Consider the following 27,316-nt stretch of genomic DNA (forward strand, 5'->3'; position numbering starts at 1 on the left):
TCACAGTCCATGGTGAGTTGAGGGCTCTGTTGATGGGGTGAGAATTTAGGCTGGTGATTTGGGGTGATGGTATTGGATGAATGCAGTGGGCTGAGCTTGCATGTAAGATGTAAGATATTGTTACAGTGCACTGAGCAGAAGTGTTAGGTGTGATGTAATGGGTTGGATGCTGTGAATGGGTGTAAGAATTGCGCAGGGTTATCTAGTGGAGTAAGCACAGAGAGGTTTTATTGTGAGCACTGCTGATGGAAGGTATTAAATAAAGTATCCGTTTTTGAGTAAAGCTGTCCAGTCATACTGTGTGGCTGTGGTACGTTGTAGGTGTGAGATGTGATGAATCAAACTTCTCTGCCGTAGACTCATATTGATTGAGTTGAGTCTGCTCTCTAGGACTGTAGCACTGTAGCGGATGCAACATTCGGTTGGAGTGATAATATGATCATTGCTCCATCGCCATACAGGCCATAGGCCTACCTTGTGCCTCAGATTGTACATAGGGACCATACGGACATAGGGACCAACATCTAGACATTACCAACAAAGGGGGTGACATTTCATTCTTGTGCAGTCTTAACATTCTGTATTCTCCCCTTGTCCTAAGGGTAGAAAATGACCCGTCTTCACTAAACCCCTAAGATAAAGCAGCTTAACTGAATTTTAAACCCCAAATCTATTTTGTCATTAAACCCCAAATCTGTCACTCATTGCAAACTTTGTCATAAAATTTCAAGTAGAAAAAATATTATTTTCTCTGCTGTTAAACATAGTGGCGGGTCATTTTTGACCCCTAAGACAACACAAGGGTTAAGGTCTATCTGGAGAGAGACCTGAGGTGCGTTCAAGACCGCAAACGTTAACTAACAAACATATTCAAACCTTTTCCTTTTTGCGACAAACCTTAGCTAACGTTAGCTAACAATTTGAGAAGGTAGTGCACCGCAAACAAAAATGGCTGGCGACAGGGAGGACACGGAGAGAACGAAAGTTGACTTTTTTATTATTTGGCTCTTATAATGCACTGTAATCAATAAAAAAAGTTATATTCGCTATTACCTTAAAAAATTAAATCACAGATAAGCAACAAATCAGCTAGCTGGCATTGTTAAATATAAGTCGCATCCATTTGTATTCAAAATGCGTGGGTGGCAAACTATATGGAATGTTCATTTAAAATGGTTCAACGGTAACGGTTAGCTGCAAACATAGTTCGCTGTGAACGTTCGGCAGGTGTGGTCGAGTTCTGTATTAATAGAAAGGGATCACTGGGGTTGTGTATACTGCCATTGTCTGACGCCATGGACTCTGTATAGGTGTTTATGTGGACGTTGAATAGAGGACCAAGTATGAAAATGATTGGGCATACTCATAAACACCTTCTATTGATCTATCATTTTTATGTGTCTGCCTGCTCATTTTATTTTATAGCTTTTATGGGTTGGTAGTTGCTGCAACAATGCTCAGTCATTATCATCCATAATCATTTTGAGCTTGCGCTGATTCCTCAGTGATTTCGCTATAACCCATAATAACCTCCATTCACGTTCATTAAAACTGTATTGAAGAACCTTAGATCAACTTTATGTCATCTCCTTATTTACAATGCCCTCCGTCTAGTTGTCCCATTGGGGTTGTTGTGGGTTCGTTGTCTTCATCCCTGGCATCACCAAACGCACTCATTGATAGTGTGGGAAGTGCTTCTAATGGCCAAACTGTCTGACTTACCTCCAATACATGAATAAAATATTCATTTCGTACTCGAGAGAATCTTCCAGTGAGGCAGCCATAACAGTGAAAATTATAATTCCACTGAAAAAAAGTTGCATGCATTCCATCTATTAGTCTTTTATATGTTAAGGGCCTTGCTCAATGGCCCAACAGCTGCTATGATCTTATCCTGGCTACACTGGTGCTTGAAACTCCAACCTTCCAGGTTCCCTGTCGAGCACCATTGCCACTAGGCTACAGGCCGTCCAAAATGCAGCCTGTAGCCTAGCCTGAATCCAGTTATTATTTAGTATTTGTACTAACAAAATATGACATAAAACATATAATAAAAACAAGGGTTTCTTTTTCACTTTCTTGGGGTGGCTTGGAGGGGCGGGACCCAATGTGAGGTCTTTTCACAGGGCCCCTGCCTACCCACACTAGCATCCTGACCTCTTCAGATCACTGTGCTGAGATCAGCCTATAACGAGTGGGCCTGCTTTCAGCCTGTGTGCCTGTGTGTTCAGGTTCAGAGCTGGGAGGCCCAGCTAACTGTCTGAGGTAGAGACCTCCTCTCCTGGTTTCAATTACCGAACTAATGAGCTGCTAACTCATCACTGTAGCGTTATTTCATATCCGAGCTGGCAAGTGGATGTAGAGGCGGGGGGGGGGGGGGGGGCAGGGTCTGTGGCCCGGTTTACCTCCTGCTGAGACTATCATCTGCTGCCTGTTATCCACGCGAGACGCGTCTCGGATCAGATGTTCCCCTTGCAGGTCCAATCCGCGGAGCCGGCCACTCATGTCCTGGGCTACAGGGACACAAAACATCAGTGGGCAGAAGTTCAGACCTTCCATTAAAATTATCATGCTACACAGCGCGCTGGATGGCTGGGATTTTATCGTGCACGCTTCATTCGACAACATTACAGTCGCTTGGCAGACGTTGTTATCCAGAGCAATGTGCAAAAGTGGAGAACATCTGTGTTAAGGCCTATCCACACCAATAACTATAACTATGAAAATAACTGTAATGATATCGACGAGAGCATCCACTCTGCTGAACGATAACATTTTGTAAATCGTCTTCGGCTATGACATATCCCATTTTGCACGTGACGCCCTGTAAATTCGGTTGGGTTTTGATTGGCTGTCAGTGTTTTTATCGTTCATGCAGCTGGAATAAAACGCTCTGAAAGTGATCCCAAATATATCGTTCATTATTGTCATTGCAGGTGGTGTGGACTCGACTTTAGTTAGAACGATTTCTAAAATGACATCTTTTTGGTTACCGTTATAGTTATCGTTCAGCAGAGTGGATGGGCCTTAAGTCATACTGTAGGGATACAAAAATTCCATATCACCAAGAAGACACATTTATAATCAGCGAGTGTGATGTGAACCTAAGAAACAACAATTTGTATTGTAGCAAAATAAAGTGGCAGTCGACAGATAACCGGATCATTATACAATCTTTACTTTCCATCTGTGAGCAGCTCGTTTCCTTGTGGAGGTTGTTTTGCTCATTTTTTCCGTGCAGTATGCCACAGACTCGAGGGGAAGCTGAACCATTGAAATGTTCCCACATTCTGTCTGTTATTACCCTCCGTTCTGCAGCAGTGGAACGTGTGCCCGCTTTCTGCTGAGACACTGGGTACCAGTGCTGGCAGGGGAAGCCTTAAGCCTGATCTAGCATGCTCTTTTTACGATAGGACAGAGATTTTAGTCGTCTCCACACTCACACGCACACACAGTTACAGACTCAGGAGTGCACACGCACATGACCACACACACACACGTACAGACATGCACATTTATGCATGCCTGCACACACACAAACACACATACATGAACATTTATTTACAAACACACGCACATACTCCCAGAAGCACATGCAAATCTTGCTACTCAAACACACAGGCATGCACGCATACACCCACCACACCCCAATTCCCTGACTGCAACAGCCAAGCAGAGCCAGCTATCTCCGGGTTGTCACTCAGCCCAGCATTCAGCGGCCCACTGAGGCAGCTTAGATTAATCTGGGTGCCAGGAGAGCGGGAAATAAACAGCTTCCTTTCCCTGCCCTGGTGGATCTCCTCTGAGCGCTCCACACAGACTACGACCGCATCCAAAGCCTCTGAGCCGCAGACAGCAGCTGTAACAGCGGAAAAAAGAGAGAGAGAGCGAAAGATTGGGCCGTCGTCAGCGTCTATCCCTCCATCCCTGCTGTGAATTCCCCGACCTGCGCTTTCTTTCCTCGCCCTCCCCACGCCGCACCGTCAGGTGGAGCGCTCTATCTACCGCCATCTGCAGGCGGCGGTGCGTACTGCAGGGCGACGGGGCTCAGCCGCGCTCCTCTCAGTGGCGACGGCGGCTCACGCGGCCCTTGAGTTGTGTCTAAATATCGGGCGCCGTCAGACCCGCGCGGACCCTGTGGTCTCGGGGGACGCCGGCCGCTGAAGGGGTTCGGCCGCTGATGATGATATGTGACAGCCATTTCATTAGCTCGCAATTATTAGCCACCAGGGAGAAGGGCAGCACCAGGGGAATGGCAGAATGTCTGGAAATGAACAGTGCGTCTAACTTTGGGTGATGCGGTTAGGCGTCTGACATGTTTATATAATTACTTTCTGGCCGAAAAAGGTTTAATAAAATCAAATGCCTGTGGACATTTGGGTTTGATGCTCGGAGATTTAGGGGGTTTGAGGTCTTCCGAAATCATGCATTGTATGTATGTATGTATGTATGCATGCATGTATGTATGAATATGATGTAAAGGGTTATTCTGAAACAAATTACTGTATGAGCTTATGTTCCTTTTACAATGGCTACTTGCCAAAGACATTAATTATCTGCCATGAAATTATGCCTAAATTGATTTTATTATGCATATTTGTACATTCCTAGCTTCAGCTGCAAAAATAGTTTGAACCAACAAGAAAGGCTTTTAGTATCCTAGCAACTGCAAACAAGGTAGTTCACAATGTCTGTAATTTTGCATACTTCACATGATTTACAAAAACTGGGCACTGACAGTGAAGTGTGTAATGTTAAAGGGAGCATTTTAGGATGTAGATGGTCAGGTGTGCCATTTCCCTTGTCTAACTTTTAATCATACTAATAATTATATATATTATATTTTTTACATTGTCCTTTTCTTCTTTTCGCCCTTTCCCTGTGTATCACTGTATTTGCTGGAGCGTTAGATACCGCCAGGAAGGAGCACAATCTGACTGCACTGCTTGGCTGTGTAAACTTAATCTGGTGTGAAACAGCAGTTAATCGCGTATACAGTGTGGTCCATAAGAATTTGCACAGTGGCTCAATCTTTGTTGTATTGGCTCTGTGTTTCAGCATATTGTATTTAAAACAATGAATTTGAGGTTAAAATGCAGCCTCTCAGCTCTAATTTAAGGTTATTTACATCCACATTGGGTGATCCGTGTCGAAAATTCTACCTTTTTTTTATGTACCTGACTTCAGAAAGGGGAGTGACAATGTTTGGGTCCCAGTCCCAAAATTCTCAAAGGAACCTTTCAAGAGGAGAAAAATGTTTTCAGTAGGGAGAAAGAGCCTTCATATAAAAAAATGTGTGCTGTAACATCACATCACTGTAAACCAAACTGGCACTGTAAAAAACCCAGACCTCTGTTCCCTTTGAAATGATTTTATGGCTGATACAAAATGGTGTCAAAACACTGAGTCAAAACGTTTCGCAGTGTTTATTTTCTCTTATGGCCGGAAAGCCTATAAATGCAGGAGAGGTACACAAATATGTGTGCTCCTCGCCCACCCTTAAGCCTGGGTTTCTTCCCCCAAAGTTCCTGCCATTTAACGGCAAATTGCAAGTGTTTCAAATGAATGAGTCACGGTCGCTGTCAGTCAAGGGTGTCAGATCAGTCAGCGATGAACAATATCTAACTTTAGGCACAATGCACATCAGCCTGTGCGGTACCTGACACCAAAGCTCATTTCCTCTTAATTGCTTCTGAATGTTGACAGGGTGGATGCAACCGTGGCAAAGGGATTAATATTCACACCAACAACTCATTGTCAGCAGCCCGTGGCCTTCTTATATGAGCTAAAAATAAGGTTGTGGGCAGGAGACTGGTCGAAAAGCAGTTTAGGTGCCAGAAGGGGGCACTCTTCAGCACAGTGACAAGATATTAAAGCGACCTTAGGCTAACACCGTCATTGTTACAATATATGACATCAGAGGTACTTAATGTCCACATTGATTCAGGGCACAAATCGTTCACTTCCAGTTATATAGATACATGCAAGCACACACACAAACACACACACACACACACACACATATTCTTTGTGAGATAAAGTGAGATAGCCATATCTTTTCGTTTGATAACAAATCTGTGAATTTAAGTGGCCATATTTAAAAACTGATTCTTCCTTTCCCGGACCAATGGCAATTCCAAGGCAATGGCTAATGCACCAATAGATACATAGCTTTTTTAATAGCTCTGTGGCTCATCCTGAATGTCATGCTGGAATGGGCACAAGGCCGCTGGACACAGTATTATTACTGGAGAATCTTCACTCCCCCATCCCAGGACCCCAATGAATAATAATAATCCCTTCGTGGATGTCATTTTTTGCCATACTGAAACTACATGATGCAAAATAGACATATTTTTCCTTCATGTGGCTCTGCCCTCCACAATTTTAGATTTGTAATCAAATCATTTCCATGTAGTCAGAGTGCAGATTTTCAGTTTTCTTATTTTATGGCTGTCACATGGATTGACACAAACCTGGGAGGACAGAAGAGCAGGACACAGGGACGCACGGAAATTCCAGATTGCACAGGCTTTTATTACGTAAGGCGGGGAGGAGAGAGAGAGCGAGAGCGAAAAATAAACATAACGTCTTTGCCTGTCCCTCTCACAGGTTCCGGGCAAAAGTAATAAATGAAAATACGAAAGGCAAAATAAATGAAAACAGCTTAGCTTTTCCGCTTAGCTTTCCTCTGGCTCCACGCACACAACTCTCTCTGATTCCCCAGTCGCAGGCACCGACTGTGGAAAGAAGCACGCGGTTTAATTCCTGGACTGATTCGTAATGCCGTCCAGGTGTGTGCAGACTTAAGCAGGTTGAATCGAACCCAGCTGCTACAATGGCCTCTGTCTCTGACTGGTTTTTTTTCAGCCTCATAACGGCTTTCCTTCCTTTCACTGGCACAACTCTGGTCCTCATGCTGACAAAGCCAATAACAGACTCCAAAGGCAATCAAAAGGCGAGAATATTGTACCCTGGCTGAGAGTGTCTGTAATGCAATGTATTGTAATGTAGACAGTTTCTTACTGTGCTTCAATTGTATATTATTTTTTAGTTTAAAGGTACAATAGGTAAGATTTTTGTGTCAAAACATTGTTACAAGACCATTGTAAGTGTAAAAATTGAAAAAGGCTCACTGACATGTCGACTCACCCTCTGCCTGTGTTTATAGTTTTTAAATTTGGGTTTCAAAATATACAGTTGACGGGCCACTATTCCTCTCTTGACCGTTAGAGAAATGACCTATTGTAACTTTAACTGCAAAGGAGCATGTGCAGGTCAACCAGTACAAACTACCAAATAACCTGGACCATTGTAACTTTAACTTTAACTGCAAAGGAGCATGTGCAGGTCAACCAGTACAAACTACCAAATAACCTGGACATTTTTATTGTGATTAATTTGCTAATCTGACAGTCCCCACACGGGCTTGCTACAGTATGTAATAAATATAATTTGTGCAGCTGGTCACTTGCTGAAATATCAGGTTATATAGTATGACAAAATGGTATGACAGCTGTTCCCTTCCTGAGGTACAGGCCAACAGCTGTCCAGACATAAACTCAGGAGCCCAAACCCACATCCTGCCCCACTGCCCTTGTTACACGACCTGCTAATGTGGTACAACAGGATGATGAACTGCCCAGGAAATAACATTTTGTCTCCGATGGCAGTGGAGGCGAATAATTTCTGGTGTTTAATATGTATTAGTATTTCATGCTGTGCGCTTTAACCTCTTTGTTCGCGCTCCTGTGGAAAGACACTTTTTTATCTCTCATGAATAACGGATAAATACAAACAATTACAAATGTCCCTGGAGTCTTGGCTGGCCCAATGTTGGTGGGGTGGGGGAGTGGGGGGGGGGAGCACCCACTTTATAATTCCCTCATTGTTCCAGGCACGGGCTCTTTGGGCAGACGAGCCTACCGTCGTGGCTGGGGGGTTTGGTTGGGGGTCTCATTCTGGCCCCTCACAGGGCTAACTTAAGACACAGCAGCCCCCGTTCAGCCTGTCACCACCCGACGCACAGCGGATTCATCTGCCTGTTCACCATCTGCACGGCGGGGGAAAGGCCTCGGCAGGGGTTTCTTACCTGTAGTACAGATGTTTCTGTTCATGAGTTTGGAGGAAAAGCTTCCAGAAAGTTCCAAAATATCACATGCACACAAACACACAGACATGCTACAGTAACACACACACACACACACACACACACACACACACATACTGTAGGCACACAGGAAACGAATGCATTGTAACAATGGACAATGGACATATTTCAGATAAACGGCTTCTTAATTTCTTTTAATTCTCATCAATTTTAATTATTAATTGCATCTATATTTTCAAAGTCATTCATGTTGTAATCTAAATGTAATCTAAATAGGTTTTTTTGAGGAAAATGCAGAAAGCTGTTTGCTTAATGACAAGCAGCAAATTGGGAAATGAGAATAACATTTGAGATAGCAAATCATAATCACAAAATTAAAATCATGAAAAAGAAGAAAAGAATAATAATTATGTGTTAGAAAAATCTGTCAAGTTTTAGCCATTTTCTCTCCAGTCTCTGCACCCTTTAGATTGGCGTTCCTTAAAAATTCTGTCATTGTGATTGGACGATAGCAGTCCCAGTTTAAGAATTCTGTCGTTTTAATTGGATGATGGCAGTCCCACTTTAAGAATTCTGTCATTGCAATTCGATGATGTAAGTCCCAGTTTAAGAATTCTGTCATTGCGATTGGATGATGGCAGTCCCAGTTTAAGAATTCTGTCATTGTGATTAGGCAATGGCATTCCCAGTCCTGGGTCTTCACTCCGGTCAGCGATTCACACCGAGAGAGACTGGGCTGTTGTGCTCAAAATGGATGCCGAAACATAAAGCCTAAAGCTAGTCGATAAACCTGCAGAGATGTGACAAACACAAGGGGCCAATGCTGAAAATGAAAAAAAAGAAAGAGTGACCTTTTCGGGCGGCGATTGAGGAGAGAGCTCATAGGAAACAGCGCTGTTTGGAAAGAGGGCCTGCTGGCTCGGGAATTTCAAAGGAGCTCTCCGGAAGCATTGATTATGCTCTCTCCCTCCTGGAGCTCTCTTTCAGTTCTCCCCCGTTCCCGCGGAGTAACCCTCCCGCGGCCCAGCCCTCCCAGCTCAACCCTGCCTCCGTAGCGCTCCCGACCCTCTTTGACACGTGTAGAAATTACCTCGGCTCGTTTGAGCTCTCTCCGGCCGTGGCTGCCATGTTTATTCATGAGCGGCGCCGAAGACCCGTTTTAACAAGGGAATACTAAATACATATCGCCCCATCAGCGGCCAGCTAATCCGGAGCGCACGCTCTCTATAAAAAAAAAAGGAATAATTTGCGGGAGACACTTTCCATATCCCTCTAAGTTGTTTTATTCATGTGAGAAATTGAGACAGAAATCCGAGATAAGCCGTTTTAAACTCCCGCACGGGGGCCCCTGACCTCGTTAACCGGGGCGGTTGGTGCGTACGCAGACTCGCGCGCTGTTAGAACGGCTCACACGCACCGTTAGAAAAGGCCGGAGTGTCAGCCCGGCCGTTTGGGACTCAGTCTGATGCTCTCTGACTACCTCTACGGCTGTGCAGCCAAGATCTGTCTGTCGGCCATTTTGGAACCTGTGATTTTTGGGCTGATGTGACACACTGAGGCCTAAAGCAGTCACATGACCCTGTCTTTCGGCTTTTTTACCGTATCCTTACTTTGTACGTGGTGTTTCTTTCCTGTATGGCAAAAGAACAAATTTTCTGGGGAAGAAATAATAATTATAAAGCAAATGTCATGAAGCCACGGTTGGTAGAATACGCTTCAGAGGAGGGGAAATTTTTGTCTGTGCTCTCCCAAATCACAAGGAGGCTGAAACGATGTGACAGGCTTACGAATACAACAGGGAGATCCAAAAAGGGAAAAAAAAACTAGGTATATTTCTTCCCTTCATGGCTTCACCTATAAAAAAGAATATTGACTGTTTGTTTTGACATTTCTGTTCGCAGTTTGCTCGCAATTCTCCAAAGGAGTGTACGCCATAATTGGACTGTACGACAAGACGACGGTGAACATGCTGATGTCATTCTGCGGGGCGCTGCACGTGTGCTTCGTCACGCCCAGCTTCCCCATCGAAACGTCCAATCAGTTTGTGATCCAGCTTCGGCCAGACCTCCAGGACGCTCTGGTCAACGTCATCGATCACTACAAGTGGAACAAGTTTGTGTACTTGTACAGTACTGACTCTGGTAAGACATGCTTATCTTCATATCTTTGCTATTTTAACATTGTGGCCAAAGGATAATGTGTGTGTGTGCGTGTGTGCATGTGTGTGAGTGCGAGTGTGCTGGGTGTGTGGGTGCGTCTGTGCCTGTGTGTGTGTGTGTGCATTTGTGCGTGATTGCATATCTCGGTGTGTCCATTCATGCACATGTGCGTGTGTGTATGTGTGTGTCTGTGTGTGCGTTTGTGTTAAAGTTTGTGTTTGCATGTGTATGCACATGAGCGTGTTTATAGCCAATGAGTTGTAGCCTTCCCATAATGCCGCTGTCGACGTGCAGTGGCAGTGGAGGTGGGCGGTGGGATATCATCTCTGAGTGACATGCTTCCTGTCTGTGGTGGATAAACCTTCTGAGCTGTCTGATGAGTGATGGATACAGCGGTAAAGACACGCCTTCAGTTTTTATACGTCTGGCTGGACCACCTGGTGCGTATACCGGGATGTCAAAGTCATTAGCTCACCCCTGTGATGTGCCCATACCTTCCAGAAAGAAGGGTTTTTTTTATACATTGTAAGGAGCCTGGACGACAAAAAACGTGTTTCGGTGAAAATGTTTTCTTATTATGACCGCGGGTTTCAGCAGACTATGATAGATGGTTCTTGAGATTAAGACCAGAGACGGGTGTCCACCTACAGGGGACAGAAATGAATGGGTGGGTCTGCGGAGAGTATGCCTCCGAAGCCGTAATCACTCGCTCTGTACAGCTGGACACATAATTACAGTCCCCCGCGGTTATTTTTAATGCACTGGAGAAGCCATTTGCTTTTCAGCGGCTCAGAGAGGTTTTGATATCAGCGTTTGGGCTTGCTATTAAAATGGCAACGTACACTCTCAGGAAAAAAAAGGGTTATTGTCCTCTGGGAACCCTTTTTAGTTCTTTATGGAGCCCTGTACAGTAGATGTGAATATGGTGAAAGCTGCCAGATTTCACCATTTTGCCTGATGAAGAGCCCTCGATCTGGATAGGGCTCCTCTGTGGAGCACATTCTACTGAGGGTGTAGAGCATCACCTCCCGATATTGTTCAGTGCCGTTTATTTGGTTAGCAGAGGCACTTACGGTACACGGGGAAATGCATAATTAAATTTTATTTTTTGCACAATTTCTAACTCGTTTATGCAGACACACTTGTGAAATGAAGCGTTTGACGTAGATCACTTTTATTGCTGAAGGACGTGATAGAAGTAGCAGAGTGAGGATTAAAACTCACGACACTTCAGTCCAGAATCCAACATCAGCTGTTCAGCAGGAGGGTTCAAGAGTCTCTCTATAACCCCCCTTCTCTCTCTCCACCTCTCTCCCCTGCCCTCTCTCCCTTCATCCTTCTCTCTCTCATTCCCGCTCCCTCCCTCCTCTCTCTCTTTCTCTCCCTCTCCTTTTCGCTCACTCCTCTCTCTCTTTCTCCCTCATTCTCTCTCTATACATCCCTGCCCTCCTTTTCTCTCTCTCTCCTTTCTCTTCCTCCCTCCTCTCTCTCATTCCTGCTCTCTCCCGCCTACCTTCTTTCTCTCTCCCTCCATCCTTCTCTCTCTCTTTCCCCCCTCTCTCTCCCTCCCACCTTCTCTCTCCCTTCATCCTTCTCTCTCTTCCCCCTCTCTCTCTCCTCTCTATCTCTCTCTCCGCATACACCATTGCTTGTTATCCAGCTAGTGTTGCTCAGTTGTGACCATAAGAGGCTGTAGCTCAGGACAGGGGCAGGGCGAATCTCGGTGCCAGACTCTGGGCAGTGTGTGTTTCTCACATTGCCCAAGCTACTTTGCTCCCCGTCACTCTATGAAATGGAGTTATTCCTGCTCTTTTGCTCTTTTGCATAGAAGCTTTGTGTCTATGGAGAGGAAAGTACATTAATCATTCACAGAACAGAAGGCTTTCCTCTGCAATATACACTCAGTGAGCACTTTATTAGGTATTTATTATAAATTTCTTTTAGACTTTTTAAGTCTTCTGCTGCTGTGGCCTATTCACTTAGAGGTTTGATGTGATGTGTGTTCAAATGTCATCCCCATTCTAACATTTGGTCTGAAAAACAGCTGGACCTCTTGACCACATCTGCATGCTTTTATGCATTTAGTTGCTGCAACATGATTGGCTGATTAAATATTTGCATTAACAAGCTGGTGTACAAGTCTACCTAATAAAGTATACCATATACACACATACTTTCCAGTGAAGCTCATATGTACTGTACCTACATTAGTGCTTCACTGTTTCTTTACTTTCTTCTTTCCCCCTGTGTCTGTTCCCACATAACTTAGCTCTTGTTTGTACCCCTCTTACTTCAAATGAATGCCCAACAAAGATCATTAATATTTTACAATACGCTACTTCCATGCTTTTAATGGCACAGGGCCTCACTTGTCTTCATTTATTGCTTTATTGTGGAACACACTGTGTCGAGTCGGTATAGCTAGCAGAGTGCTCCTCACTCCTGGTCCTGGAGAGCCGCAGGGTGTGCTGGCTTTCGTTGTTACTCAGCACTTAATTGATCAATGAAAGCAGTTAATTACACAGTTATCTCACCTCACCTGGTTTCTCGGGTCTGAATTGGTTGCTGATATTAGGTCAAAAACACAAACCAGCACACCCTGCGGCCCTCCAAGACCAGGAGTGAGGAACACTGAGCTAGCACTAAGCTGATTCCCACTCCTCATCCTATCTCTCTGGGAGCTCCAGCGTGTTGCCCCCAGTCACTGGAGTTAATGACAGTCCTTTGCCCACATGGGACCAGAAGCTCCCTGCATGCCGCACGTGTATTAGCAAGGCATGGGGGGTTCCTGTTCCCCTGGGTTCCCTCATCTCCCCAAAGCGATCCGATTTAGTCATGAGAAATCCATGAAGTGAACTGGCTGCGTTTCTCTCATTTCCCAAAGCTCACTAAAATCTGCTCCACAGCGTATCGTATAACTGAAGGTAAATAATGAACTTTCACAAACAGTAATATTTTTGTATACTGAAATGGGCTCTGTGGCTTGTTTGAATACGCAAAGGCTTGGATTCCATCCTGCAGAACTGCTGCTCACTATATGTTTTTTCATTTTTTGTAGCATTGTCTGCAAACTCTGGCAACTATTGTGCATGTAAATCCCAGGAGATCAGCAATTTCTGAGATACTCAAACCACCCTGTCTGGCACCAACAATCATTCCACTTTCCCATGTCTGCATGCTTTGATGCATTTAGTTGCTGCTACATGAATGGCATGATGAAATATATTGCTGGCTGTACAATTTTAAGTATCTATCGGGTACCGCCCCAGCGACAAGCCTTTGTACCTTTTAGGCACTTTTCGTACCTTTACTTCTGATAATGAGGAGGTGCACATCAGTCTGAAAGTCCTCATCGAGGTTACATTTAGAACCTTCTCCAATCTTTAAAATTACAGGACTTTCGTCGGCTCCTCTGCTCTGCTCACTTAGCCAATCATTTAGCTGCTGCTGCCAGATTCCGCGGGCCTCTTGTTTATGAAGGCTGTTTGTCTGGCACTGTCTGCTTGCGGGCAGTAATGTAGCACAATGGCGAGGGCAGCTGCGCTTGTAAGGAGTTAGGAGCTGCGGGTTCAATTCCCAGGTGGGCTCGGCCCATATGCCCTCAAGCGAAGCGCTAAACCAGAATTGCTTCAGTAAAGCAGCCGGTTGTATAAATGGATTGTGTGTGAAAAATATGAGCTTTGTGAGTATGTCCGTGTTACAGTGTCTCCTTAATGGCTAAAGTGGCCTCTGAATCTCCCTTCTTGACAATCTACAGTTCTGCACTGATCAGATTTGTGTCAGGGCCTGTCCCTGAGGAAACTCTAGAGTTGATGAACGCAGTCTATAACCTTAATTTCTCAGTTGTGGCGCGGCCCTGTGTTGGAATTTATGTGGGTTGTGATATTTAGTTTCACATTTAATGTATTTAAATCAAATTAAATGACAGATGCTGCACTTCGTTTTATCAAAGTTATTAAGAAGTAACTAGTCATTTTAAGAAACCGCTATTTCAAACAAGCGACCTTACGTCCCCTCTGTTTTGCGTCATATGGTGAATCTGCCCTTTTAGTTCATTAATGATGCAGATTTATGATGGTGTGCTTAACGTAATGATTAAACATGCTAAAAAGCTACATTTGGAGTCCCTCTGTAAACAAACTGCACATTATTAATTCAACTATTATGTACAATTGATGCAAATATTTGCATGTTCAAAGAATCTTAAATAGTAGTATATACATAAATAACTACAGTATATGCAGACATAAGTAAATAAATAAATAAAAATGCTAAAACAATTCATATGATTTTTTGTTTTGTTTCCAGAAAATATATACGTAGCAGTTGCCTCATGCAGTACTATATCAGAGTAAAATCATAATCGTGATTATATATGTGCATCATGTGAAAGACTGGAAGAGGCTGGAAATCAAATCACACAACTCATTAACAAGAATTAAGATCACGATAAGAAGTGGCTGGCAACGGTAATATTGATCAGACTAACTCAGACAGTGTTGTTATGTGTTGGTGTGAGAGGTGGGCTGCATTGCTGTCTACAAAACCTTCCCAGTGTTTTTTTTTCAGGCTGTGGAATATTGCTATGGCTCAGTCTGCTGACACACAGTAAACGGTGCTAATTCAATTCTAACAGAGTACATATGAGTCCAATTACAACCACTGTGTGAGAGTCCATTTAACACTGAACACTATTTCATGGTGGAGGGGCATTAGGATTTTATTCAGTATTGCTCTTTTAGAAATTAAGTATTTTTACAGTGTAGGAGGATTTCTCCCCCCCCCCCACCCCTCTCTCTCTCTCTCTCTCTCTCTCTCTCTCTCTCATCAAGCTGAGCTCCCTCCAAAACCTTCTGCTTGAATTTCCCAAAATATTCTGGGCCGAATGACGCGCATTGTTCATGCATATGTAAATCAGGACAGGGAAAAGATCAACATGTATATTTATAACGCCCATTTCCTTTTGGTTCTAATTGCCATTTTATTTTCTCTCCCCCTTTGGAACGGGGCCTTGTGTTCCTTCTGGAGGAACGCTATTGAGGAACGGTGATGTAAGACTCTCTGAGTCATCGCTCCAGGATGCGCGAAAGCCTTCTTTTTGGGAATAAAAACAAGGCCAGGCTTAGCCTCGCCGCTAACTTCTCCGATCGAAGCTGTGCGGGATTTTCACACCTTCCTCTCTGCTTAATGTCTCTAATGAAAATCATGCAGGCTCAAATTATGCGTATTTCACCGTGACAATCATTGTAATGAATGCATAGCATGGATTAATGTTTCCAACGTAAATCATAAAAGTGGGAGAGCAGCAATCCATAACATGACGGCCAGCCAATAATTCATGGCAACATAATAACTCCTGTGACAAATAGTTAACAAGCTCTGTCACTGAGCCACGAGTGCAGTGAGATGTTATAACTAATAAGGAGATAATTGTGGACTAATCGAGCAATAACTTTCAGAGTCCCTGGCCTGGAATCGCTCATAAATTTGTTCAAACCTCGCACCCTCAGTGCTGTCCTGGGTTCTGCAGTGCCGTGCACAGGGTGTTGTTTCTGGGGATTTCCAGGCTGGGGCGAGGGGTGTTTCAGTGAGGCGTACAGGCGTACAGCTTGCAGCTGAGGCTTTGTCAGTAGGTGTAGATCACAGAGCTTGCTTGTACTTTAACAGCATCGCTTCGAGGACCACAACTCCGCAGTGCCGTCTTTGAAGTTCGAGTTCAGATTCGGCTTGCTTCTCTACCCTGGGAGGTAATTTGCTGCTCTCCTGTTTTGACTGCTGTCAGATATCCCTGCCGTCTCCCAAAGCCTGGGAGGCCTTCAAACATCGGCCTGCGGAGGTCTGCGGAGTGGGGGCTGATGGGTAATTAGCCCGTAATTGCTTGTTGTCTTTGTCAGCAAAGACCTTGCCTGCTGCCTATTTCTGAGACACCTGTAGCAAGCCACACTAGCGGCACTGCTCAAAGCCTCCGGTCTGCCCATAGCAGTCGTCTAAACCTCACCTTTTGTCAGAGGCCGATAACAAAGGCTTGTGAAGTAATACAGCTCCTCTGTGAGTCTTAACTGTCCATTTATATGTTTTTCTAACCGGGGACTGTGAAAAAGAATCTATATTTTTTGATGGTATGCTTATCAAATTTCGCACATTTTCGGTCTTGTCAGGAATCGTACCCTGGTGCTACATTCCCCTGCCTGGTCATATAAGAAAAGCCACAATCACATATCACATAAGTGACAATTAAATACAAATCCAGGTGAGAATGGAGAGCTTTGCTGTGCTTGAAATGAGGCTTTATCGACCCGCCTGACAGAGAGTGAGAATGGGAGTTGATGTGTAGATGTTTGATAGTAATATTTCATGGGTGCAGTGAAGAATTCTGGAAAAGTACCGTGGTTCAAATTCCTTCACTTTGATATGCAGCTATAGAACTGCGATTCCTTTATGAACCCTCCGGCTTGGAACTTACCTGGAAAATGTTGCTGGTTCAATTCCCAGCTAGTACACTGCCATTGTAACTGTAAGTAACATATTCAACCTGAACTGCTTCAGTATGTATCTAGCTGTATAAACGGATGCTATGTGAAAAATGCTATTGTAAGTCGCACTGGAAGAGAGTCTGCTATATGCATGTAAGTACATTTTCATTGTGTGCTGAAATAGTTGCTCTGACTGACGGCCTTTTCTCTGTCCCTTTTCTTTCACTGTTCTGCTGAAGACAGCCTAATTGGTTCTGCTGGTAATGATCATGGCTGGAAGTGACATTACATTGCAATCACTCACCAGATGGTCTTATTCAGAGAAACGTACACAAGTGGAGAACAGCAGTGTGATGTCGCATTCACATGGACCACGGTAGACTGTAGACGGCAGGACAGTGCTTTTGGTACGGTTTGTGGAAAAAAGGCAAGACGGCATGACAGTGAATAAAATATACTGTACGTTGCTATGGTGATGTTGCGCGGTAATTGTCCTATAATACAGACAGTTTCCAACATGGATAGGAAAAGGAGGATTGCGTTTGATATAGCTCTTTATCTTTAGTCCATTGTCCATTTTGTGTTGTTCTGTTGTGTTGTGCTGTGTCACTTCTGGCTCAGAATCTCTGTTGGATATAACGTTAAAAATATTGATTATTTTAAACTTCAATGGCAAGTGCCATCTGCCTTAGTGATCGTCTGAGGTCTTTGCCATCCTAATCACATTTTACCGCTGTGCTCTTGTGCGCTATAATGACATCCGGTTTGCCTTCTACCATCTACTGTGATCCATGTGAATGCAGCATTAGTCTCCAGAATACTAAAGTTCAGTATTACAGAGAAAGCAAAGAAGGCTAATTTATACTCAATAAATAGTAGAAATAACAGTTTTTATTGTAAACATTGGTAAATATCAAACACAGCTCGCCTACACCTATAATATTACTCTTCGAACCCAAGATGAAAGAAATGGGATTCCTAAAGAGGGCCAGGTGAGCCAAGGATGCAATCTAAACGTGCTTATCTTTACCCCCTTGCTTCCTTTCTTCACCTTCTTTCCTCACTCCTACCTCCACCCATCAGAGGAGGCAAGGAAAGGAAGCGAGGACAGGAAACAAGGACAAAGGAATCAAGGCAAATGGGCAAATGGAATGTCCATGTTCCTTCAAGCATCACTTTGGCATATCAGTTCTACACATGGCAGATAGGGAGAGGGGAATTATTTATGAATCAAACATTCTGAAAACTACTTCGGCAAAGGGTGCGCTTTTGTTTCCTTTGGAAGCCTCCTAGCTCCTTGCTCCCACAGTAATGTCCTTTAAGGCGCATTTGTGATGGGTTGGAAAGTCCTTAAAGATGGTGGACCTGAATCGAGGCCATCGAAGGAACGGGGAGACAGTGAAGGACGAAAATAAACCTTTGGAATGAGCCACTGGTTGCTGAGGCGACACTCATGGTCCTGGAGTGTGAATTCCAGGCTCAGGTTTTGTTTCTTCCCCTCATCAATTTAAAACATACTGTATAATATAATTGTTATTATTATGATTATTATGATAATAATAATAATAATAATAATAATAATAATAAGTAGTAGTAGTAGAAGTAGTAGTATTACCTCAGTTCATATCACTATGCTCTTGTGCAGTAGTCTGAATGCATGGAATATAGATAAAAGGCTGTTCTGAAATTATTATTAAAATGGCATATCAGGGGACAGATGATGATGTCATCACACCTTATCTATACTGTGTGCTCTAATCTCTGAGCACATTCATTAATGGGCTTACATTTCCTGCCTTTTTTATATCTTGTCATATATTATTATATACTCCACTTTTAATATGCTGGAAATTTGCCCTTTTGCCCTCTTTTCAGAAGATCTGTACAAGGCGTAGCGTATATTACATCTTCCATCCGCCGCACAGCTGTGCAGTTACCGGAGAGATCCAGGTTAAGTGCCGCGCTCAAAGGTAGAAGCGCTGAGTCAGACCCTGGACTTGAACCAACAACCCACTTGTTACAGCTCCAGATCCCTAACCACCTCAGCCACACTCTGTCTTCCTTCTGCTGATAAATAATGTGTGTTTAACTTTGCTTGCCAGCAGAAATTTGGAGAAAATGAAATTAAAACAACAGCTGACGATACAAAAGCAGTTTGGAGAACGCACCCAGAGGTTTAACCTGTTGTTTAATTTTCTTTTCTTCTTTTATTTGTGCAAGATCTTTATTGCTTAACGTCTGGCAGTGATGCGATTGTGTGAAAGACAGGACAAATCAAAGATTAGGTCCTCTACACTGGCTGAATTTGCCAAGCTAAACCGCTCCTGATGAACAACAGGTATTTAAAATTAACAAGCATAAAAAAAAAACAACCGGCAGCATGGGAACAAAATTCATTTAAACCTGTCATGGTGCTTGTTTTTTTTATTTATTTGTATTTTTTTTCAGTGTTCATGTTGAAAGAGTGAATGTGGTAACAAAAATAATAATCTGTTATTTAGTTTATGCTTTTGTCCAAAACAACTTCATTAGACTAAGCAAGGTACATTCCCCCAGTCATGTGCCTTAGCCACTAGGCTGCAGGCTGCCACGCAAGAGGAGAGAGGCTCACCTTCAAGAACGTTCAACACAAAGGCCCACCATCTCTTTAATCACCTGACATCACTTTCAAGTGTGGAGGTTTTGATATTCAAAACGAACATTAAGGAATCAATCCGGCATTGAAAGAGCCTCTAGTGCTTATGTACGTTAGAGGAATTTATCTACGGTTTCCCCTTCAAGTCTGCGCATTAGTGTAAGAAGTAATAGGTTTTTACAGCCTTCAAAACTGCTTTTCCCCTCCAGTTTGAGTTGTGCGCCTCATAATAATTCATTATTTATATTTTTAAAGGAAGCTGTAATAGTTTGTTCGAATCAACATGGTGATGAATATCTTATGGATGAGGTTTTTTCCTGAGATGGCTGATTACCTGCCATCTCGGTAAAGAAAAGGTGCTAAACCAGGGATCATGAACTCTGGTCCTCAAATTCAAATCCAGGTCTGGTTTTCTTTCCTACTGGGTAATTAGTGCCACTGATTGGCCAGACTGTCTTCACACCTGACTCTCAGGTAAAGGGAGGTTGGAAAACCAGCAGTTCTAAACGGTTCCTGTCTGGTCTCCACTACCTGCTGTGGTCTCGCCTTCTCTCCTCCCAATCATCCACTGTCAGTCCCGTGGAGCTAATTTCCCCTCATCCTGTACTGCAGATTACAGATGTGTGTCTATTTAGAGCAGCAGTGGACAATGATGGCCGTGTCTATTTTTTGGTTTTCATGCCAACCTCTGGCCTTAATGACTTATTTACCTCTAGATTGTACACCATCTGACATTTAATCTACATTTATTAGCTAACCACAGGAATGGCGAATTAAGACTGTTTTCGTGCCCCTGTACAAAATGTTTTTTCTGTGATCTAATCTAACCAGTGTTGGCGTAGTCATCCGGTTACATAGCTCATTTAGCCAGGGTAATTGGTGGAAGCAAAAACCTGCATACACTGGCCCTCTAGGACCAGAATTCCCAACTCCAGATTTAGAGTCCAATATACAGTGTCCAGCCTTACCATACCTATGTCATCCAAAACCTTACATAGAGGTTCATTCATTCAGTAACCTTTTTACAGGGTAGGGTGTTCTTATTCAGTGATTTAGTTCTATATGGAACAGGAACAGCGTACAGGCTGGGTTGAAAATCTACCGTTTACCCGGTGCCTTTCACTGTCACACTAAAGCTTTGACCCACACGGGTCCCCCTGTCTCGTCTCACCTGTTTTCAATCTCTCTCCCTGTCTCCTCGCCGTTGGCCCCTCGCTCCCGGCGATTGGGCAGGACTGACAGTGATGCAGAGAGTGCTGGACGCGGCAGCTGAGAAGACCTGGCTGGTTACCTCCGTCAATCTGGAGACGCTGACGGAAGCGGCGCTCCTGAAATTCTTCCTGGAGCTGGACAAGAAGAAAGAGGGAAAGATCATCATCGACTGCGAGCTCGAGAGACTCACCACCATCCTCAAATCGGTACATACGGACCCGTGCTGTGTATTTATAGTCTCTGATGTTAAGTCCAGCAATGACCAGCTTGGAATTACCAGCTACCAGCTGTTTAAAGGCAAAACTTGAGCATGTTGAATATTGAGCTGATCTGGACTGGTCAACCAGCTTTCAGCTGTTTCAAAACCTGGCTTGAGCTGGTCAAAACATGTTGAGTCTGGAGCTGGTCTGAACTGGTCACCCCATTACCAGCTGTTTCAAAACCTAGTTTGAGCTGGCCAAACCATGTTAAGTATAGAGCTGGTCTGAACTGGTCTACCAACTATTTAAAAACCTAGCTTGAGCTTTTTTCAGCAGGTGTCACACACACACACACCCTGTTGGAAACATATAGCATGTACACTGTTACAGTTTAAGTAATTGATCTTCTCTCTGGTCATATAAACACCAATGCCCCAGTGCAGTGATAGCCACCGACACCTGCCACACCCTGTAATCATTCCGATTGAATTGCCAAAATTATTGTTCTCTCCCTCTCCACCTTGGCTGATGTTTGTTGAGTGTTCTGGCGCAAAATGGCTGCCAAGCTTCACCCAGGTGGGCGCTACACATAGGTGGCGGTTGTAGCGAGTTTTTCATCACTATAATGTGATTTGAGCATGAGAGAATTGCAATCATTTAACTATCCTCTAAAATGTCCGTCTGCCCCTGTTGATGTGACCATGGTTCCTGTTCCCTAATACAGTGTGTCTGTGTTTAGCATATGTTGTCATAATTATCCACATCTGTTCTTTGTGCCACATTTAATAATGTTGCAGTTTTTGTGACTGCAGCACCTGCAATTCAGGCGAGAGAAAGAGAGAGAGAGAGAGAGAGAGAGAGAGAGAGAGAGAGAGAGAAGGTAGGCGGGAGAGAGAGAGAGGGAATGAGAATGAGATCAAGCAGAGGACAGGGAATCTTTATAGTGTAAGAGACATCATTAATCACTTAGCTGTCACAATAAAATTATCCCACATATTTGTTCAATCTCATTTTTGCTAATTCTATAAGCAGAAACAATGTTATGTAAGAATGTAGTGTGAACCACTTGGACCTCTTGTGAAAACCACATTGAAGCGAGCGAACAATTTCAATAACGCGCAGACAGCACAAAGCGATGCGTGGGCCCGTCTCGGTTGAAAGTCCTTGGACTGGCTGTTCAGTTCCACTCGGTTCATTTTTATTCTCCGTTTGTTTGTTGTCGCCCGCCCTGAGGTTCGCCATCGGGACAGACTTCTCGTCGGGGTCACCGTTAAAAACAAACATCCTTGTCCGCTGCACCCCTCGTCGCCCCGAGTGCGCCAGCGCAGACAGAGGGCGCGGGGCTGGGGGGACGAACGTGCCTCGCGCGAAACAAACGCTGGCCCGGCCTGACCCCGGTCTCAGAGGGATTATGCCATCTGAGTTTGAGCGCTGTTTTTATTCACAGCCGCGTCGTGCCCTCTGTAATCGTGCAGTTTGTGCTCGCCGGGGCTTCCGAGGGAAACATTGGTCATCCTTCAAGCCTTCCAGCCTTTGTCTGTCGGGCTACGCCGCGTTACTGCTTCATTCTGCCGACGCGCTGCTAGAATATAAAGGAACATTTTCATGAGCGGGCCCTGGCTTTCTCTCGCTGTTAAAATGCACTCGGTACGTGCCTGAAATTCTCTGTGTGCGTACATAGAGGAGCGGAGGTCCGATTTAACCTCGCTGTGCTTATGCGTACAGTGTTTCTGTACAGTACATCGTAACAATGCTGCATTTATAATAAGGTTGCACTTATATCATGTTTTTCTAAGTTGTGTAAAACATCATCTAAAAGTGCTTTTCAGTGACACAGAATCAGGACTTCTGTGTGACTTCTCAGCTACTCCCTGTTGAAAAAACGGCTCAAGCTAGGTGGTAAGCAGCTGGTAGCTGGTGGACCAGTTCAGACCACTTGCATGCTCAACATGGTTTGACCAGCTCAAGCTAGGTTCTGAAACAGCTGGTAGCTGATAAATTCAAGCAGATCATTGCTGGATTTCACAGCAGGGCTGTGGTATATAGTCCCATTAAATTGACAACTTTTAAATATACATTATAAAATGTTCTTTGATTAAAATATAACTGAAGCAACTACTCAGGGAAACACGTTTTACAAAGGTGTTTAACAAATATCTTTTTTTTTTCAAAGATGTGTCACAATTATAATAATGTAATAGTGTAGCTATTGAATAATAATTATAATACAGTAATGCATACACTTTAAATAATTGCATGTCGGTGTTTGCTATCTGGGCGGCACGGATGGTGCAGTGGGTAGCACTGCCGCCTCACAGCAAGGAGGTCCTGGGTTCAAATCCCTGTCGGCCGGGGCCTCTCTGTGTGGGGTTTGCATGTTCTCCCCGCGTCTGCGTGGGTTTCCTCCGGGTACTTTGGTTTCCTCCCACAGTCCAAAGACATGCAGGTTAGGCTGATTGGAGAGTCTGGATAGTGTGTGGGTGAATGGTGTGTGTGCCCTGCGATGGACTGGTGACCTGTCCAGGGTGTGTTCCTGCCTTTTGCCCAATGTGTGCTGGGATGGGCTCCAGGCCCCCATGTGACCCTGTTCAGGATAAGTGGGTTAGGATAATGAATGAATGAATGAATTAATGTTTGCTATCTGTGAACTACTAGTTGTTTGGACCAAATCAACACTGTTTCTTCAGAGGAAAGTGCAGTGTGTGTTTGGGTTTGTTTATAAGATCACTCAGCATAGTGTGTCTACACAGCTGTGGCAAACTGTGAAGGAAGGAAAGACAGAGAGAGAAATTAATTAGTTCTGCACGTCAGTCATGAAGAGTGGAATGCTATCTGTACTGGTAACGTGGCTTAGCAGTTTGAGAGACACACTGTCAGTAATGGTTGTGATTAAGTGAGTCGAATTGAGAGAAGTATTAGCTTCTTTCTATAATGAAATGGACCATTGCAACAATGAGGCAAATGCAATTTACCACCTGTCTTCACGTCTCTTTTCCAGATTGCGTCCCAAGGGAGGAACCTGAAAAACAATCATTACATACTAGCCAATCTGGTAAGGCAAACAATTCCTTCTGTTTACACACTGCTTTCAAAAGGCAATGAGAAAGCCATGAATCGCATATGAACAAAAACATGTTTTTTTTTTTTTTACCATTGTACAATCAGACATTCCACAGATCTGAAAGGGAATGTGGAGGATGGGAAGAGTGCTGTCTTTAATGGTGGGAGAACATTCAGAAGGTCTATATTAACAACACACACACTATTACAGTTATTCAGCCGACGCTTTCATCCAAAGCAACTTACTGTTTGACTAGACAGGGGCCAACCCCCCCACCCCCGGAACAATGTGGGGACAAAGGTCTTGCAGCATGGACCTTATTGTGGCTACACTGGGGTTTAACCACCAACCTTCTGGGTCCCAGTCAAGCAAATTAACCACCAGGTGATATGCTGCTGCCTATACTTTTTAAGGCAGAAATCTATGGTCTCAGAAGACGTTTAATCAAATTAAAACACGGAAAAAATGTTCATGGCTGACAACTGTATCAGTTGAACGCTATCCATTAAAATCCATGTATTAGAATGTGATATCCATATTTAAAATATGATTAGCAGGCCCCACACATGTTCCAGCTCATCCGTTCTGTCATGGTGTCTCTGTGGAGTTCAGTCACTCTGGGGCTCATTTTCTTTTTCCATATGGATATGCTGTTCTAATAGAGACATTGTAATATAAGGGAGAGCTTTGGAACTTCTGCCTCTCTGATTAATCACTGTGCTTGCCCCTCTTCCAAAGAGAACCTTCAACTTTTTAATGAATATCCCCCTCCCATTTTATTCTATCTCATATTACAACAATCCAATATTCTGACGCTTTCTAAGCATAATCATGAGAATAAGCAGGACATAAATTAAAATCTTGAAGATTTGCTTTGCCATCACAATTTGTCTCTTGATAGATTTCGGAGAGAAAACCATCTCTGAAATTATCACTGGTGTTTTGCATAAACGAAGCTGAATAAGTAAGCAAGTGGAAAGCCCTTGACAGAATTACATTTAAACATGTTTGCTAAGTAGCCAGCTGGTAAATAATTAAATGGCCATTACCATTGCAGGTAATTAACTACTTAATAATTCAGTTTACAGGAAAGGTAGCTAGTTGTTTGGTATCAACAGAGAGGGTTCACTTATTTAGCAGTTATTTTTTTACATTAACTCAGAAGTCAGAGGGTTGCCAGTTCGATCCCCTGCCCTGGGTGTGTCCAAGTGTCCCTGAGCAAGACACCTAAACCCCAACTGCTCCCAATGAGAGAGAGAGCTGATTGGTGCCTTGCATAGCAGCCTTTCACCATTGGCATGTATGTGTGTGTGTGAATGAGTGAATGAGAGGCATTAATTGTATGCAGTCAATTTACCATTAATTTATTTTGCACATTTTCACTCACACTGATCAAAAACATCAGGAGACACCAGACTTGTTTGGCCAAACCATATTTATGTAAATATTAGTAAGACACATTGCCACACATAATTTGAGACTATGTACATTCATATTGAGTTCACTGTGTAGAAATGAGTCCTTTAAAATGTGTCACCGTCCAAATACCTAAGGACCTCACTGTATATTGGTGCCAGGCCAACAGTAAAATAGCGCAGTGTGATTAAATGGTGCAGTAGTTTGCTTCTTGGCCCAATAAGTTGATACATTACAGTCTGCCTTAACCCCATTTAAACTTGGAAGGACGGTGAAGGGGATATTCTACTTGATTAATGGCCCAGACGCGCCCTTATCTGTGTTCCCGTCACTTGAAGATTCTGCCTCTCTCAGTATTTATACTTAAGGAGACATTGAGAAAGTGTCCTAATTGGTCAGGTTGTTGTGAATATTCATTAAGCGACGGGATCTACGAAATCTCTGTTATTTAGCAAGGAGCGTCCTATTCAATGGTTTCTATTATCGTTTTCCAGCAGTTTTGAGCTGTAGCCAAATGCTCCATGCGAATCACTGCTGTCCTCCTGTGATCAAAGGAAGATCTCGGTTAATGCTGTAAAGCTTACCAAAGAAAGTAAGTAACAGTGATGAAGAGCTCCCACAAGCCACGGTTAACACCGCCGGGTCTCGTTTTGAAGCCGGCTCGGCTCCTTCTACCCAAAGGTTTTACGTTGTACTCGATGATAAATCTCTCGTAGCAGTCAAATCTGGGAGGGGAACTCACGCCTGACCAGCCACCGCAACCTTGTTCACAGCCTCGAAGCGCAGGAGGCAGAGATTTCAAAGTTTACGCTCCCAAACAGACAAAGAGAACGACATTATTTATTAATTTATTTTGACGTGCGTTTTGAATTGCAAATTGAGAGCCGCGTCGCTGACCCGCGTTTGCTTAGCCCCGTGGAGACGGTCGCGTTTGACTGGAGGTGCGATATGCGGCTCAGTCAGCTATCTCTTTGCCTCCGCGTTTTTCTCTTCCTTCTTTGTGAGCGTGCGAAGACTGGTTTCCATGGTTACGCTCTCAGCTTGCCGCGTTCCCGGTTCACCAGCGCACAGATCATAAAAAGAGACACGGGATTCTGTCTGCTCATCTGAGAAATGTGTACACACGATTTAACAGGTACATTAGGGAAAAGGGAAAAGGAAACACAGAGAGAGAGTGTGTGTGAGAGTGAGAGAAAGGGTTAGGAAGAAAGAGAGAGCGAATGAGTGAAAGAGATAAAGAGCCCCCCAGAAAAAAAAGAAACAATCTGTAGATTTGTGTAAATCTGGCAACCCTACTGAGTTTTTCATTTGGCAAACAATTAAAAGCAGGATTTTTTATTTTGCAATCAGATAAAGTTATTCATTTAAATAAATGTGTGTGTAAAGCTTGTAATGCAAAGTTAATGACTACTGTTGATTGAATCCCGGCTTTAAAGAGGTTTAAGATTTCCGGTTTTATCGAATTGCATATTTCCTTAAAAAGTGTGTTTGATTCCGTATAGCATGTTTCGTCATTCATCTCAATGAATTCATGTCAAGTCTGTGGCAGATAGCTTGACGATATCCCGGAGAATGTTCAAGGCTGACTGCACTAAATGCCGATAAGTGTCCTCAATAATACTTGATTTTATTTAATCCATCTCTCTCTGTTCGCTTTGCTTGGTGCTTTAGAAATGAGATCCAATAGCAAAAGACAATACGTCAGAACATTTGACTGGAGTAACTTGGGCAGCTGAAGACTAATTTTGTTTGTATAAATAATAATAATAATAATAATAATAATAATGTAAATTAATGGCAAATCTTTGGACTTATTATTACAGTTGTAATAGTAGTAGTAGCAGTAGTAACAGCAGCAGCAGTGGTAGCAGTGGTAGTAGTAGTAGTAGTAGTAGTAGAAGTCGTAGTAGTAGCAGTAGCAGTAGCAGCAGCGGTAGCAGTGGTAGTAGTAGTCGTAGTAGTAAAAGTAATAGCACTAGCAGTCGTAGCAGTAGTAGTAGTAGTAGCTCAACTTGATTGTCTGTCTTGGCAGGCAGCTTTCTGTTTTATG

At 43.6% G+C, this 27,316-nt stretch overlaps 1 protein-coding gene across 3 annotated transcripts in view; it reads left to right on the plus strand.

Moving 5' to 3' along the window:
• LOC133132295 (glutamate receptor 1-like) overlaps positions 1-27,316 on the plus strand; it is a 78,829-nt gene that overhangs the window by 3,605 nt on the left and 47,908 nt on the right. For all 3 annotated transcript variants that reach the window (XM_061247636.1, XM_061247638.1, XM_061247635.1), the window contains exons 3-5: positions 10,012-10,251; positions 20,611-20,795; positions 23,788-23,841. In XM_061247636.1, coding sequence (XP_061103620.1) covers positions 10,012-10,251; positions 20,611-20,795; positions 23,788-23,841 — 479 coding nt within the window. The remainder of the gene's footprint in view (positions 1-10,011; positions 10,252-20,610; positions 20,796-23,787; positions 23,842-27,316) is intronic.

The sequence above is a fragment of the Conger conger genome, chromosome 7 (assembly GCF_963514075.1).
Source record: "Conger conger chromosome 7, fConCon1.1, whole genome shotgun sequence".
NCBI classification, from domain to species: domain Eukaryota; kingdom Metazoa; phylum Chordata; class Actinopteri; order Anguilliformes; family Congridae; genus Conger; species Conger conger.